At 43.2% G+C, this 13,738-nt stretch overlaps 1 protein-coding gene across 1 annotated transcript in view; it reads left to right on the top strand.

The window, feature by feature from the left end:
* Nucleotides 1–11,822, top strand: part of LOC104462849 (arf-GAP with GTPase, ANK repeat and PH domain-containing protein 1) — a 196,340-nt gene extending 184,518 nt beyond the window's left edge. The window contains exons 14-16 of the mRNA XM_010074981.1: nucleotides 5,032–5,186; nucleotides 6,692–6,782; nucleotides 11,596–11,822. Coding sequence (XP_010073283.1) covers nucleotides 5,032–5,186; nucleotides 6,692–6,782; nucleotides 11,596–11,822 — 473 coding nt within the window. The remainder of the gene's footprint in view (nucleotides 1–5,031; nucleotides 5,187–6,691; nucleotides 6,783–11,595) is intronic.
* The last annotated feature ends 1,916 nt before the right edge of the window (nucleotides 11,823–13,738 follow it).

A 13,738-nucleotide genomic window follows, 5' to 3' on the forward strand; every position in this document is an offset into this window, starting at 1 on the left:
TCATCACCAGTTTGTCACTGGCTGGTAGTGATACAAACCAGCACTGCTGAAAAATTCTTCCAGTGGAACACAACCTTTATCAAGAGCTGTGGGCAACCGATAGCAGAGCTCTATTGTCCTGATAGGGTTGATTTTCAAAACTAATTAGATTTAGACACTGGGTTTGGAAAGGGGAGAGAAGTATTAGCATAGTCATGCCCAGTGGGACGTGGCACAAATATTTCCTTAATTGAGGCTGCTAATAAACATACTTATCTTCCAACTTACGGGGGTAATTTACACCAAGTGGCAAGAGGTAGCAATAGTTCAGGGTGTATAGTATGTAAATAACGCGTGCCTTTGTTGTAAACAAGAGTGTATGTTGTAAACATCCGATGCCGAGGTGCTCGAGCAATCCACAGTTTTTCATTCTCACCCTTTTGGCAAGATGCAGGGTTATTGAGGAAGGGTGCTTGAGCGGAAGCGGTTTTTGAGAGAGGGAGGAGGGCGTGTAGAAAGGGAGTTGAAATAGGGCTCGGTGTTACTCGAGGCAAGCTTGACTGGGTTTCAGGCTGTAACCTCAGCTCTTGAAGGTGCTTCACGGGTGTTTGAAATACGCCACTGAGAATCTTTTGGTTCTGCACTTGACTTCTTGTTTCTGGCAAGTGTTTCCTGTGTGAGTGGCATCACCCACCAGATGTGCGTGGAGAGTGACTGTCGATTAGCGGCAGCGCCAGGATGCTCGGATGACAACTGCGTTGGGCAACAGCGCAAATGCACAGCTGGCACCTAGTGAAGGAGGCTAGTTGGCTTGGAAGCCAAGAGGTCCAGTATTCTTTCCGATTGTGGCAAAATATTCATGTGTACTTGTGAGAAATGCCTTAATCCTGGCAAGTCTTTGTCTTATACCCATGGAAAAATAGAAATATTTTTTGGTTTGAAAGGAAACTTTTGGAATGGGTGTCATTTCTGACTGTCGAGTGCCTGGCAGAAGGGGAACCTCATCTTCTCTTGATTTCACACTGTGCTTGTGGTTACCCACCGCTGGTGCATGGGCTTGGTGGTCATGTATGCAATTCTTAATATTGAGAATAAAAGATGTGAGAAGGGGAAATTGTGAACAAACTGATGGATGCACACGGTTTAGAACTGCTCTTATGGGATGCCAAGAGGTGTAACTGCTTCTAGACATGTGTTTTCCCTATGTTTTAGTAGACTTGAGTTATCTGGAACAAGTTGTAGACTAATTGTATCCTGCAGTTATTTTCGATGTAGCTTTCTGAATCTGATCTCTGTTCCATACAGTAAACACAGGCGTTGGTATGGGAATGCTGTGAGACCATGCTTAAATGTTTGTTTTCCCTTGCACAATTGCTTCTAAGACATTGTACATCTTGTTTTCTGTAAGTGGGTGGGCTGTGTCTTTTGGCAGAGCAAAATAAATGTTGACTTGGGTTAAATGCAGTAAGTTTGCTATTAAAAGATAATGGTGAAAGCAGTATGTAAAGCATAAATGGTGGCACCGTGTGGCTTCTCAGAAGTGGTGCGGTGGTTATGATGGTGGGGTGGTTTTCCTAGAATTCACGGGTTGCATGTGCACTTCCACTGGTCCTCTAAAAAAAAAAAAAAGTTATGTTCCATATCATCATAATCTTAGGGTTTCAGCTCATTTCCCATCCTAACCACCCTTCCACACTTAAAAAAGTGAAACAAACAACAACAGTGTTTTAGACATCTCCTGTTGATAACTTCCAAATGGAAATCAGTTGCAGCTGGTTCTTCGTACTTTAACCCTTTGTCTGCTAGCCTTCCAGGAAATAACTGATGACTGATTGGCCCATTAACCTTTTTTTAAAAAAAAAAAAAAAGTTTGACAGCCTGGACTTGTGTAATGAGGAGGGATTCCTAGTGAAATCAGGTTGATGGCTGAGTTGCTTGCCCCTGAGGATGCAAAATTAGCCCCACGGGACCTCGTCTGCATAGAAACTGGACACAATTAGTGTAATATCTGGTATTATTAATGTAGTTTGGAGTAATTGGGCAGGTTGATTTCGACAGGTTGATGGTGCTAAAATACTATTATAGTGGACCTTTCTATGAATAACTGTTAAACATGGAAAACTGTTTAATAAAATTTTGTGATTGGGCTCACAGGGAATTAAATAGCACAACCTATAATTTTTCCTGAAGAGTAAAACTGAACATTTTCATTCTGCTGCCTTCATTTTCCTGCCCGCGTATACGGCGATTAAGGATGTACGCGTTCACTACTCGTCTTTTGTAGGCATTGCCCTGCGGGTGATGTGGAGCAGGCATTGCTGCTTTGTTCCACAGTTCAGCTTACAAGAAAAAATTCAGTGTATTTAAGCAGAAAATGTATTATTGAAGACATCTTCAACTAGCACAGTTGCTTTTCATCTGAGCTCCTTAGAGAGTAAACATGAAGTGAATATAAGAGAGTGCAAACTTGTGTGTTCTTAATGTCTCATCAGTCGTCGCCGAGTTTTTTGCTAACTTACTGATGAACTGCAAATGTCCTTCCAGCCCAGCCGTACAGCACTCCGCAGCCCTCGGAACCCCTGGCAGGGCCGTACTGGGACGGGCTCACCGGTGTGTAGACTTTGCGGTCCCCAGCCACAAAGGCTGTGCAGAGTCTTCACAGCTTTTGTCACGGTGTCAGCTGGGCACAGCAGAGAGGTCAGGAGATGAAACACGGGAGCCTCTCCTTCGGGAAAAGAAGACTTGGTGTACAAAAGAGCAGCCGCGGGAAATGGCTGGAGATGTTTTTTGAATTGCGTTCCAGGTGCCTGTGAATAGCTGGGTTTGTGTCCTCTGCCATCGGTCTCCTGTAAGCAGAATAACTTTGTGTGGCATTTCTGGAGCAAAAAGCTTGCAGAGGTACTGCTGCGGGGACGGTCTTTCAGCCTTGCTTTTAAATGGCACACTGGCAGAATTGCGGTTTGTTTCTCCTAAACCCTCCTTGGACAAACCATCTTCATGTATGTGATGGGGATGATTGGTAAAGAGGAGACAGGAGGATTCGGCGATGCTGCAGTTTGGGTGTATTTATTTCTTTTAAGGTCGGGAATTGTAATGGTGGAAAGTCACCCAGGACTTAAATGCTGGGATGAACTGGTACAGGATTGGTGTGGAGAGGCTCTTTAAAGATACGCTGTATATACTGGTTAAGTATTTGTCACATACTTGTGGAGCTGTGGATCCCTGCTGTAACAATACGTGTGTCTGGGAACCACCCACACTGAGGCATGTGTATAGAAGGATTTTCTGAACACTTGGTGACCACCATTTTACTGAAGTAAAACCTCAGGAGTAGAGAGTTTTATCACTTAGAAGCCATTGAAAAGCCTAAGAAGGATGGATTTCCTAAATTGAGTTCTACAGGGGGCTACTTCGGGTGGGATTCAGTTTTTCACCTTCTCTTCTTTCGCCATCGTTCGCTGTTTTAATCAACATGGGCATAATTTTGCACATGCCTGCCCGTCCCCACCGACCACATGCCATACCACTTCTGCGTAAGTAGAAGACCATCGATGTGTTGTCCTACCCCGGACAGCGCACAGGACTGAACATAATTTCTTTTGTTATTGAGTGGTTCCTCTTACATCTTTCTCATCAACTCTTGAAAGCTCTGTTTGATAAATGTGGCTTTTTCCATGGTCTAATAATAGCATTTTGGATAATGAGTCTACCTGTTCGTTTTAACACAGTGTTGCTAAAGTGAAAAGTCGTTAGAGCTGCACAGTTGCATCATTCCTCTTATCTTTCCTTTCCCGCTTATCCCACATGCTATTTTTTTTTTTTTTTAAGTAAAACCGCTGCTTCATGCAGCTCGTGCACCTGGAAATAACCTTCACCTCTGTGTTTATTCTCACCTAAAGGTGCATAATAACCTTCTGCTATTTTCTGAGGCATCATTCAAGCGGTGTAGGCACTGGCCTTGCTAGCACGGAGTTTATCAAAGGCAACCAGTTGTCCCACAGGTTGAGGAAATGACTGCCAGTGAGCAGGAGGACTGTCTTTAGAGCCAGTGTGAGATTTGTCACTTGGCTTTGCATGCTTATGGATGACAAGGTAATGCAGAGTTTCATGGCTCTGAATATATAATAAGTCATTAGCAGACAAGCAGATGTAAATGCTCTTTCTAAAGCCCATTACAGCTGGTGCTCACCAGAACTTCGTGCTCTATTATTCTGTTCCTTTCATGCTTCATGCCTGCCCTTCCCAATTCCACTCGCTCTGTTTCAGCTTCCCTGATTTATTATTTTTTTTTAATTTGACTTTGTGTCCCATGTGTGGTTAGGGGATGTGTCCGTTTAGTTCAGTTCTGCTGGTATTTTCTTGTGCTGTGGTGCTCTGGCCTGAATACTTGTCCTTATACTCTACTAGCCCTGAGGATATTTCATTGACCCTCTCTGCTGGCTTCTCAGATCATTTTCTCATCCCCTGTGTCAAACGTGAATGTTGAATAGGTTGGACTGATTTAATCCTGTATTATAACCCAGTCTATTTCTGCTACGGACAAGAAAATGTACGCATTCACTTTTAATTTATCTGTGGATGTACACACATGCTTGAAGGAAGAGGGTAAACTGTCAAATTTTCTGTACCGTGAGATCTTTATAGTCCACTTACCTTTTAAGCTATTTTGTGACACACTTTGTTTTTTACATGATGTAGCTCTTAGCACCTCAGGTTTAAATCTAAATACTGCTTGTTAGCAACTTTGTGTTGGAGAAGGGGATAGACTCCATACCAAACACACAGGGGAACTGGCTATGTACCTGAAACAGTACTTTATTTACGTAACATTTGGAGAGAAAAAGCAGTGGATCCGCCAGTTGGTTTTGGATGCGTTGTGCAGCTGCAGGGCAGTTGGATATTTCTAGCCTTAAACCTCAGATGTGCAGCCCAGCATTTGCTAGGTACGTGGCAGAAATGATTAGCAGATCGGGTTGGTTGAGTCTAGCTATCACCGTCTTTAAAGTTGAAGTTTTTCTTCCTATTATACGTTTGGTTTTGGTTTTTTTTCAGAACAAGAAGAAAACTTTGAGTTCATCATTGTCTCTCTCACCGGCCAGACCTGGCACTTTGAAGCGACCACATATGAAGAAAGAGATGCGTGGGTACAAGCCATAGAGAGCCAGATCTTGGCCAGTTTACAGTCATGTGAGAGCAGCAAGAACAAGGTACAGTACAGGGGGTCATGCTGAAAATCAGGAATGGGTGGATGACCTTTAACAGGAACGCAAAATCAACAGCTCTGAGTTTTAAACCCGTGCTCCTAGGGACATGCAGAAATTTTGATTTTTCTTTTCTTTAATTGCACTGAATTAATTCTTTATGGGTTCGTGCCTTAACTCATGTAACTTAAAGCACATCCAGAAATGGTTCATCAAGGCTTTTTGGGGGAAGATGAACACGGCCTCAGAGGAACAGGCCTCCTACCTTGCAGTGCTTTCACACGATGACAGAAGCAATTTGTTCTCCTTTCCTGTCAAAATAAGTGGTTAAATTTGGAGACTTCTTCAGCCATTACTCCTTTTTGGAAGGGCAGGAGAACTTCTGCTTCTTGAGTTCTTTGTGTTTGCAAACACTGCACAGCTAGAGAGCAAGGTGTGGGGTGGTAGTGGAGGGAGAGAAGAGAGAGAGAAAATCACTGCTTACGTGTTTTCCTGCCTTCTGTGGATTTACACATTCTAATATGTACGTTAAGGGAGTCAAAAGAGGACATTTGTACACTAACGCCTATATAAAAATGCTAATACAAAAGAGGATAAAGAGAGGCTGGTAGATGGCTCAGGTTTTTTTTTCTGTCAAGTATTACTGTGGTCTCTAAACATGTCAGGAGATGTAGCTGGAACAGCAAAGTGCAGGTAGTTGGACAGGTTTAGCAGGCGTCCCGTTGATGGATCAGGAGGACCTATCTCTACGGGGCCATCCTGAAGACCTGGTCCTCATCCTGCTGCTTAAATCACTTCATTGCGAAGAGTCCATCGCTTGCTATAGCTAGCAATTTTCTTCTCAGAGAGCCCACACGACATTTTAGGTGGGTAGAGCTGAGCTCCGTGTACATCATGACAGTCTCTCCAGGTCCAAGCAGAGGTCATTGGCAGGTCATCGTGGAGAGAATGTAAATGGGAGCCGTCTAATTAAATCTGACCTTTTGATGATAAGAAGGTTTCAGGTGCTTTTGCAAACCATCCCTTAGTCTTCATTAGCAGAAGCCACACGTCAATAGAAGAAATTGATTTTATAAAATAATATTCTTATCCAATTTATCTCAAGAAGCAAACCAACACTGTAACTGCTGTTCTTATGAATAGCAGCGTTCATTTTCAAGCTCAGTTTTCCTCTGTGTGGTCTCCCCTGCTTGTTAGAATCCAGGCTGGAGATCCCAAAACGCTGGGAGGTCCTGTGCACGGTGGAGAGAGCCCTGGGAGAAATCCCAAGCTGCCGAGAAACGTGGGAGGAAAGATGAGTCTCTGCCTGGCAGGGGTGGACTTGCAGCACTGGGAGGTGCCAAAGGATCACTGTTTCTTGAGAGGCAAACCGAGGACTTGAGGTTCCTTGGTGACATTCTTTCAGCCTTCGTCTAAGCTTTGGGTTTTGCCGTTCATTCAGCTGACAGTTGTATCGTCTAATTTTACTGGGTTCTTATTTGTTGCCTTTGCATTTCTTTAAATCTGCGCAGTCCCGCCTGACGAGTCAGAACGAGGCCGTGGCCCTTCAGTCCATAAGGAACATCAGAGGCAACTCCCACTGCGTGGACTGTGAAGCACAGAGTAAGTACGGCCCCTGACCTCTTCTCCCTGGCCAAGACTTAGGTGAATGCCCATCATGGGATTTGTCACTTTTGTTGTTACGTTCCATATGTTGTTTGCACATTTCTTCTTCGTTACAGAGTTTGCTTCATCAGACTTAACTTGATGTTAATTTATACTTAATATAGGCTGCATCACAGCATCCTAATTCTTTCCTCTTGTTGTTTCGCATGCCACTTTAAATGTCAGCATTTCTTTACTTTCCTTTGAAAAAAAAGGAAAAGAAGTTTGCTCTTTCAGATAAGTTGCTGACATTTTCCTCCTGTTTTACGTGGGGAGAGTGCATGTGCCGTGGTAATATTTTTCAAAGAGGTAGAGCTTGATTGGTGTTTTTTGGGTTTGTTTTTTTTCGGGTTACTTGTCAGAAGAAACCAAAGTCATCGCTCATTATATCTGGATACTAGAAAACTGATTTGGGATTTTTTTTTTGTCCCCTTTGTGTTTCTTTCCTTTTTTTTATTTTTTAAAACGTATACGTAATGTTCAGAAAAGTGTTCTCAAGAATACTTTGAGCTGCCGTTCACCTCACTAACCCCGTCTGAGGTCATTATTTTGGTGCTCTTTAGTTCCAGGGGTTTGCAACAAAGCCACAAAAAGGAAGTTCTCTTGCTCTAAAGCAATTAGTTGCAGGAGTAGAAGGATTGAGAACTTGTGCGTTTGTATTTCTTTGATATTTGAAAGTCAGAACTTTTCTTGTGATTTTTACATGTGCTTAAAATGGAAAAAATATTCATTTATTTTTCTCTGGGTACAAATTTCACTGGGGCTTTGCAGAGAGTGAAATAATAGCAACATTGGTTGCTCTCTCCAGAGTCCACGCTGTGCCCAAGGTGTGTTTCTCTCTCCAGCCATGCACGTACCCCAGTATTTACGCAGCCAAGCTAGATGTTTAATCAGGAAAATGACTGTGCAACAAAGCAGCACTTTTTTTTCTTTTTTCTTTTTTTTTTTCCTCCACTGCAGCCAGGTTGGTTTTCATCCAGATTGCTTCATGGGTCAAGCTGGCCATGCATGCGCGGTGCCAGCAGAAGGGACATGCCAAGAACATGTTGCTCGGAGAGGGCAGGGTGGGACCACCCTTTTTGGCAACACTCAATGCCTGGTTGTCTAGCTTCTGGGGAGGGAGATTTTGGAATCTCAACTGAAGCCTCTTAATTGTTTGTATTCTTGGAGATGATTTATACCCTCTTTGACTCCTCTTGCCATTTGGCCTTCCTAGTTTGCAGGCCACCGTCTTTCCTTCTGAAAAATTTGAGATACATCCCAAGAGATGTATCTTAAAACGTGAAGATGCACGTTAAGTGAACCTCAGCCTGCTGCTTTTTCTGCCAGGCTCTGCTTTATTTCCTTCTCACTCCTTCTGCCTTGCCTGGGCACATCCTTACCCCTGGAGCATTTAGCATCACAAACACTAGAGTTCTTGTGGAAAGCTCCCATGGTTTGCATCTTCACAAAGCCAGATGTTGGGGAGCAAAGGAACATGAGATGTTGCTGTCCCTTAGCTCCATTCAAGAGCCATCAATCTTCCACTTCATAAGTCTCATTCTTCCTCTTTCTAGAGCTCTTTGGCTTTTTAGCACTTCATCCCGGCGCTTTGTTTCCCCGGGGAATTTCTGCCGTGCAGTATGTCAACCAGCAGCAGTAGTAGGGAGTGGTTCATCACTCATTTTCTAGTCCAGCAGAGTCTATATTTCTGTTTGCAAGCCCAACACTGAAGTGATAATTTCAGTGGCCCTGGGGAACCTATCAGGCCAATCACAAGATTCAATTTTATGTTCAGAATAGGAAAAAAAAATAAATTTAAAGAATAGAAGAGATGTAAACTTCCCTGTCTTCTGCTGCAACTCTGCATGGTGCCTTCACCCCCTGCTTCTTGTCCTTTCCCTGGCTCTTCTGCTCCTCCCTGCTCCTCCTCTGCTCAGCCCAGCGCTGTCTTGTACGTGCTGAACTCACCGGGATTTAGCGTGGCAAAGCCGTTCATCAGCAACCTTGTGTCCAAAGGGATGAAGGAGACGGTGGGGAGGGCTTATTCTCCTAAAAGAGCTTCAAATGATGGGTCTGATGGAGGTGCAAGTCAAAGTGGGGAGGAGGTTCTTAGAGAACGAGAGAACTTAAATACCTTGAAGAATACAGACAGCTGAAAATTGTCAGCTGAGAATATTCATCAATGTCAAAAAAGCTCAGATTTTGTTTGACAATTTGTAAGTAAAACAAAGGGAAATAGCTTTAGAGCACCTCTAGCTGCATTGAATGAGCTTTTTCCTTCTTTTATGGTCAAATCTGGATTTATGCATCCTGGAGAAAAGCCTGCGCCTGGTTGTAAGCGTTCTGAGCATCCTCCAATTCAGAATTACTGGTAGCGTCAGCAGGAGAAGTGAGCCCATTTTTTATCATCTAAAAAAAAAAAGAAAACGCTGGCTTGCATAGTTATGGCTTGCTAACCACATATGGTTCTTTTCAGTATAAATCAGTGGTAACAAATTTCAGCATGAGATGTAAAATGTGCTCAACTGCATGTGGGAGGAGGAGGACGCAGGTAGGAACAAGGGACATCCCTGAGCGTGTAGCTGACAACAGCTTGCCTTTGTTCTTGGCGGGCAGTGACTTACCATCTCACGTACCTCCTTTGGAGGACAATTTTTCACATGCACACCCTGAAACAGAAGTCATAAGTGACATCACGTTGATTTTTTCCCAGAATCCATCAAATTATGCCACTTGTCCAGGCTCCTCGTCAGAGCCCTGCCTTGCTCTGCGTTGGCCAGTTGTAACCAGATCAACACATCGGGTTTTTCATGGGGTGTCCATAATGGGTTCAGCGCTTGTCTTTCCTAGTTTGCCACCTTCGAACTCAGCTGTGTGTTATCAGATTATTGAAATTTAAAATACCAGCTTGACAACATTTCGTGTAACTTCTGGTTATCGCTTGGTGGACTACTTCCATCTTACCAGTGCTGTCCATTTGAAATAGGAGAATAGTTTAAAAATTTATTCAGTAAAAGATACAGTAGATGTACCTCAAGTACACCGAGGTATTTGGGAGGTCCTTAACATCAGTTCTGTTAGAATAATCGGAGAAATATTAATCATAACTTTTTCCTCTTGTTTCGTTGCGAGTTTGTGCCCCTTTGAGCTTGTTGCACTTTGTGGTTTTGGGGTTTTTTTCTGTTTTTGAAGATGAAAGGTCAGGGACAGAGACTTTGTTCCTGGGCACAGGTTGTAAATTTTAAATGAATATCTGCGGTGTTCAAGCTTTTACCAACAAATTAGTATTTCGGGGTTTTTTAGTGTCTTTGCTGCTGGTTCCTCCACTGGGAAGACACTGAAACTGGTGGAGGTGACCTGAAGAAACATGCAGGAAAGGAGTTTGTCGTGGTTGTCTTACCAAGGATGTGGAAAGCGGGGCAGGAGCTTTGTCTCACCTTACTTCTTTGAGATCTGCAATGCTGTATATTCCTAATATAAGACTTGGTATGGGCAAGACCTTTTTAAACAGAAGATCTGTTTTTCTGCTCAGGTAAAATGAGATGGAGGGAGTTTTTCTTGTTGGGGATGTTTTTAGATTTCTAAGGACTGGCTGAAAAATGTCAATCTGTGCCTTCAGTGAAATGTGGGACTTTGCAATTAAAATTATCTGCTCTCCTTTCAGATTTTTTTTTTTTTTTGTCCAAACATGACATGACAAAGAACTAGGGAACATTTTGTTTCCACATATTTTAGCTGGCAAAAATCACTTTTTGATTTTGGGTTACATAAAGTAGAAATGAGCCTTTAGATTAAATTTCCCCATGTGGAAAGGGGACACTGGAAATTTCTTTTTCTATCAGCTCTGAGTTTTATTTGGATTTGTATAAAAATTGCCTATCCTCTCAATTAATCACCATTTTCCTGCTTGGCATTTGTGATATCGTACGAGTTCTTTGGGAGGCCCAGGGTAAGGTGAGAAGAAAAGATCTGACAGCAGGGGGGAGGGAAAAAAAAACCCCACCAAAAATTCCTCCCATGTGTCTTTCATTGCTTTTGTTAAAATGAATTGTTGGAGAGAGGGAGTTTCGTATGAATCTAGATGTAAATAACACGGGACAATGACCAAAAAGTGAATCGTCTTGGGAAATGTCGCAGCCTGATCGTCTGTGGGGTTATTTTTGTGTGTGTTTGTCGGTGGAATCCTTCTGGCTCATGCAATAAAACTGGGGCTGTTCAAAGTATCACATTTTCATCTTGGTCCTTATCTCCCTGATCTTGGAGATGAAAACGTACCCCATAGTGCGTTAGATGTGAGCGCCATATGTAGGTGATGATATAGATGGTTATTAAGGGAGTTGATATAGTTAGCAACAGAGACATTGTATCTAGTCACTTTTTTTTTTCCTCCTTTTTCCCTTGTAATTGGCTACGAGTGGCTCTAGATTCCCAGGGAGGGGCTTTCTCCACGGCTTCATCATCAGCTGCCTACCGCTCTGTTTATATTTTCTTTGTTTTTTCTTTTCTCTTGAATTCATATTTTTCTTTTGACTGGAGGTGGATTGATAACATCTTTTGAGACCCCCCCAAACACACACACAATTATTTTTACTCCGTGAAGTTTTCTCAGGAGGGTTGGTATCTCCACAGGGCAGAACTGACCCTACTGGAAGACCTCCCAACTGTGCTTTTGGACAGGACACCTGCATTTTTTTTCCCTCATAGCTAAAAATCTTTATCTACAATCATTAACTAGGAAGTTTTGTCAGGTGTTTCGTTGTACTAATTGCTTGTGTCTCTTTTCCCGTAGACCCCGACTGGGCCAGCCTGAACCTGGGAGCCCTCATCTGCATTGAATGCTCAGGAATACACCGGAACCTTGGCACGCACCTCTCCCGCGTCCGCTCACTCGACCTGGATGACTGGCCGATAGAGCTCATCAAGGTGATGTCTGCCATCGGGAACGAGTTGGCCAACAGTGTCTGGGAGGAGAGCAGCCAGGGCCACATGAAACCCTCGCCAGACTCCACAAGGTAGGCTCTGCTCCGTCACACCGCAGCATGCAGGTCGTACATGGCCAAGGCTGTAGGCTATGAGCACATCCATCCTCATTTTGGCATTGCGGTCAGAGGTCATAGGGTGCTACCACATTTTACAATGTGGACTTTTAAAATTATGGAGTATGCCTTGTAAAAATCATTTGGGGTGTGTGTATATATATATATATATCTTCACTGCATGCCCAGGAAGAACATGTGTCAAAGGGGAGGGGGTGTCAGAAGTTGAGTGACCCTGTTACTTTTTCGCTCTTGTGAAGGTTTTCCTCAGCAGCGCTACAATTTTTTTGTGTTCAATCGACTGACTGACAAAACAGCAGGAGTTGGAAACCTCCCGCCTGGTTGTTCCTCAATCCAAATGATCCTGTAATGCATTCCTTTGTTTCGGTTGGCCACAAAGTTCCTGGCTCTTAGACCGTCCGTTTGTGATTAATCATCTGCTCTCGGTAGGTCAGGCTCACCCAGGAGTTGGTACCTGGCTGGCAGGTCTTTGGGTTCTCGTCACAGATGTTGAAAGTCCTGCTCACTGGGGACTTGCTTACATTTTTTAAGTGATACATGTAAGTTGATGGGGGTGTGTGTTTCCTATGAGAATGGGATTTCACGCACCCGTCATAGCTCAACAGAGTGAAAAATCTTTCTGAGGTGCATTGTCCTACCCCAAGCATAAGGGTTTTTATGCTTTATTTATCTGCCCAGTGTCAAAGAAAGATGTTTTGAAAACACTTTCCTGATTTTAATAGCTCTGAGATGTAAGTGCTTCTGGTGATAACAAACATGTTGGCCTGGGGGGAGCAGAGTGACCTGGGGCAGACTGCAGTGCAGCAGGGAGGTTCAGGCAGGAGAAGGACCTTCTGGGCTACCTTGCCCAGCTGGGTCAGTCTTTGAAGTCATCCTCAGAAGCGCGTTATAATTGTCTCAGGGCGAGCTCCAGGGGGGAGCCTGCATCCCAGCGCCGGTCGGTCCCCAGGCAGCAAATGGCACGACAGAGGTTCAGCTCTTCATGTTTGCTTCCTGCATAGGAGAGAGGTCAGAGGGAATTACGTTCTGGTTTTGTTCATGTGTAGCTCTGGGTCTGGCTTTTTCCAGTACCGGATCAGGTGAAATTATAACCTGGGAGCGTATACCTGGGCCACCTCCTGCGGCGTAGAAGTAGGTTTGTACTGTTGTCTGTTGTAAAGTCAACTGTTTCTTATTACATTATTTCGTTAGCCCTGAAAAATGAATTTGTGGTGCCACCTTTGGTTCATCTTCGAGAATGAAGCCAGTACATTAATCAGGCTACTTAGATGAATGATTATGCATGTAAAAATGCTCAGGGAAACCCGCACAGGGATTTTATTCATACGTAAACTGTATGTCTGCTGTATACATGTATATTATTAGGCAGTGAATGTAATGATTTTGTCAGGTGGATTGAAATCAGCTTATTGCTGCCTTTCAGTCATTAGTGTTACTTTAATCCAGAGATCCTGTATCGTTGCACCCAGCAAATATATGTTTCTCCTTCCTACTGAGGTGAGCTGGAGGGATGCCTCAGTTCTAAATACTTGTGAAAGAAAAAGGCATACACTCAACTGGATTTTCTTTTTAATTTAGTATACATATGGTAAAGATATTATAATGAAAAATCTAAAATACATGTGACCGATGAAAAGAGAGCCATCCATTTGAATTAAATTATTCAGGTTCTTATGTTTGAAAGTGAGTTTTACTGACAGAAAATCAACTTTGTTCTCTTTGTATTTCATGCTCAGAGCTTATTTGAGTTGTTCTTTGTTTTTATATTCTGCTGTTTATGTTTGTCAGTGGCATAATTGCACTTTTTTCCTGGACTGTAACCTTTTTCAACAGAAGGTGTAAAGATTCATTTTAGAAATCTGCATTCCCATCTGT

The sequence above is a fragment of the Pterocles gutturalis genome, unplaced genomic scaffold (assembly GCF_000699245.1).
Source record: "Pterocles gutturalis isolate BGI_N339 unplaced genomic scaffold, ASM69924v1 scaffold592, whole genome shotgun sequence".
Taxonomy (NCBI): domain Eukaryota; kingdom Metazoa; phylum Chordata; class Aves; order Pterocliformes; family Pteroclidae; genus Pterocles; species Pterocles gutturalis.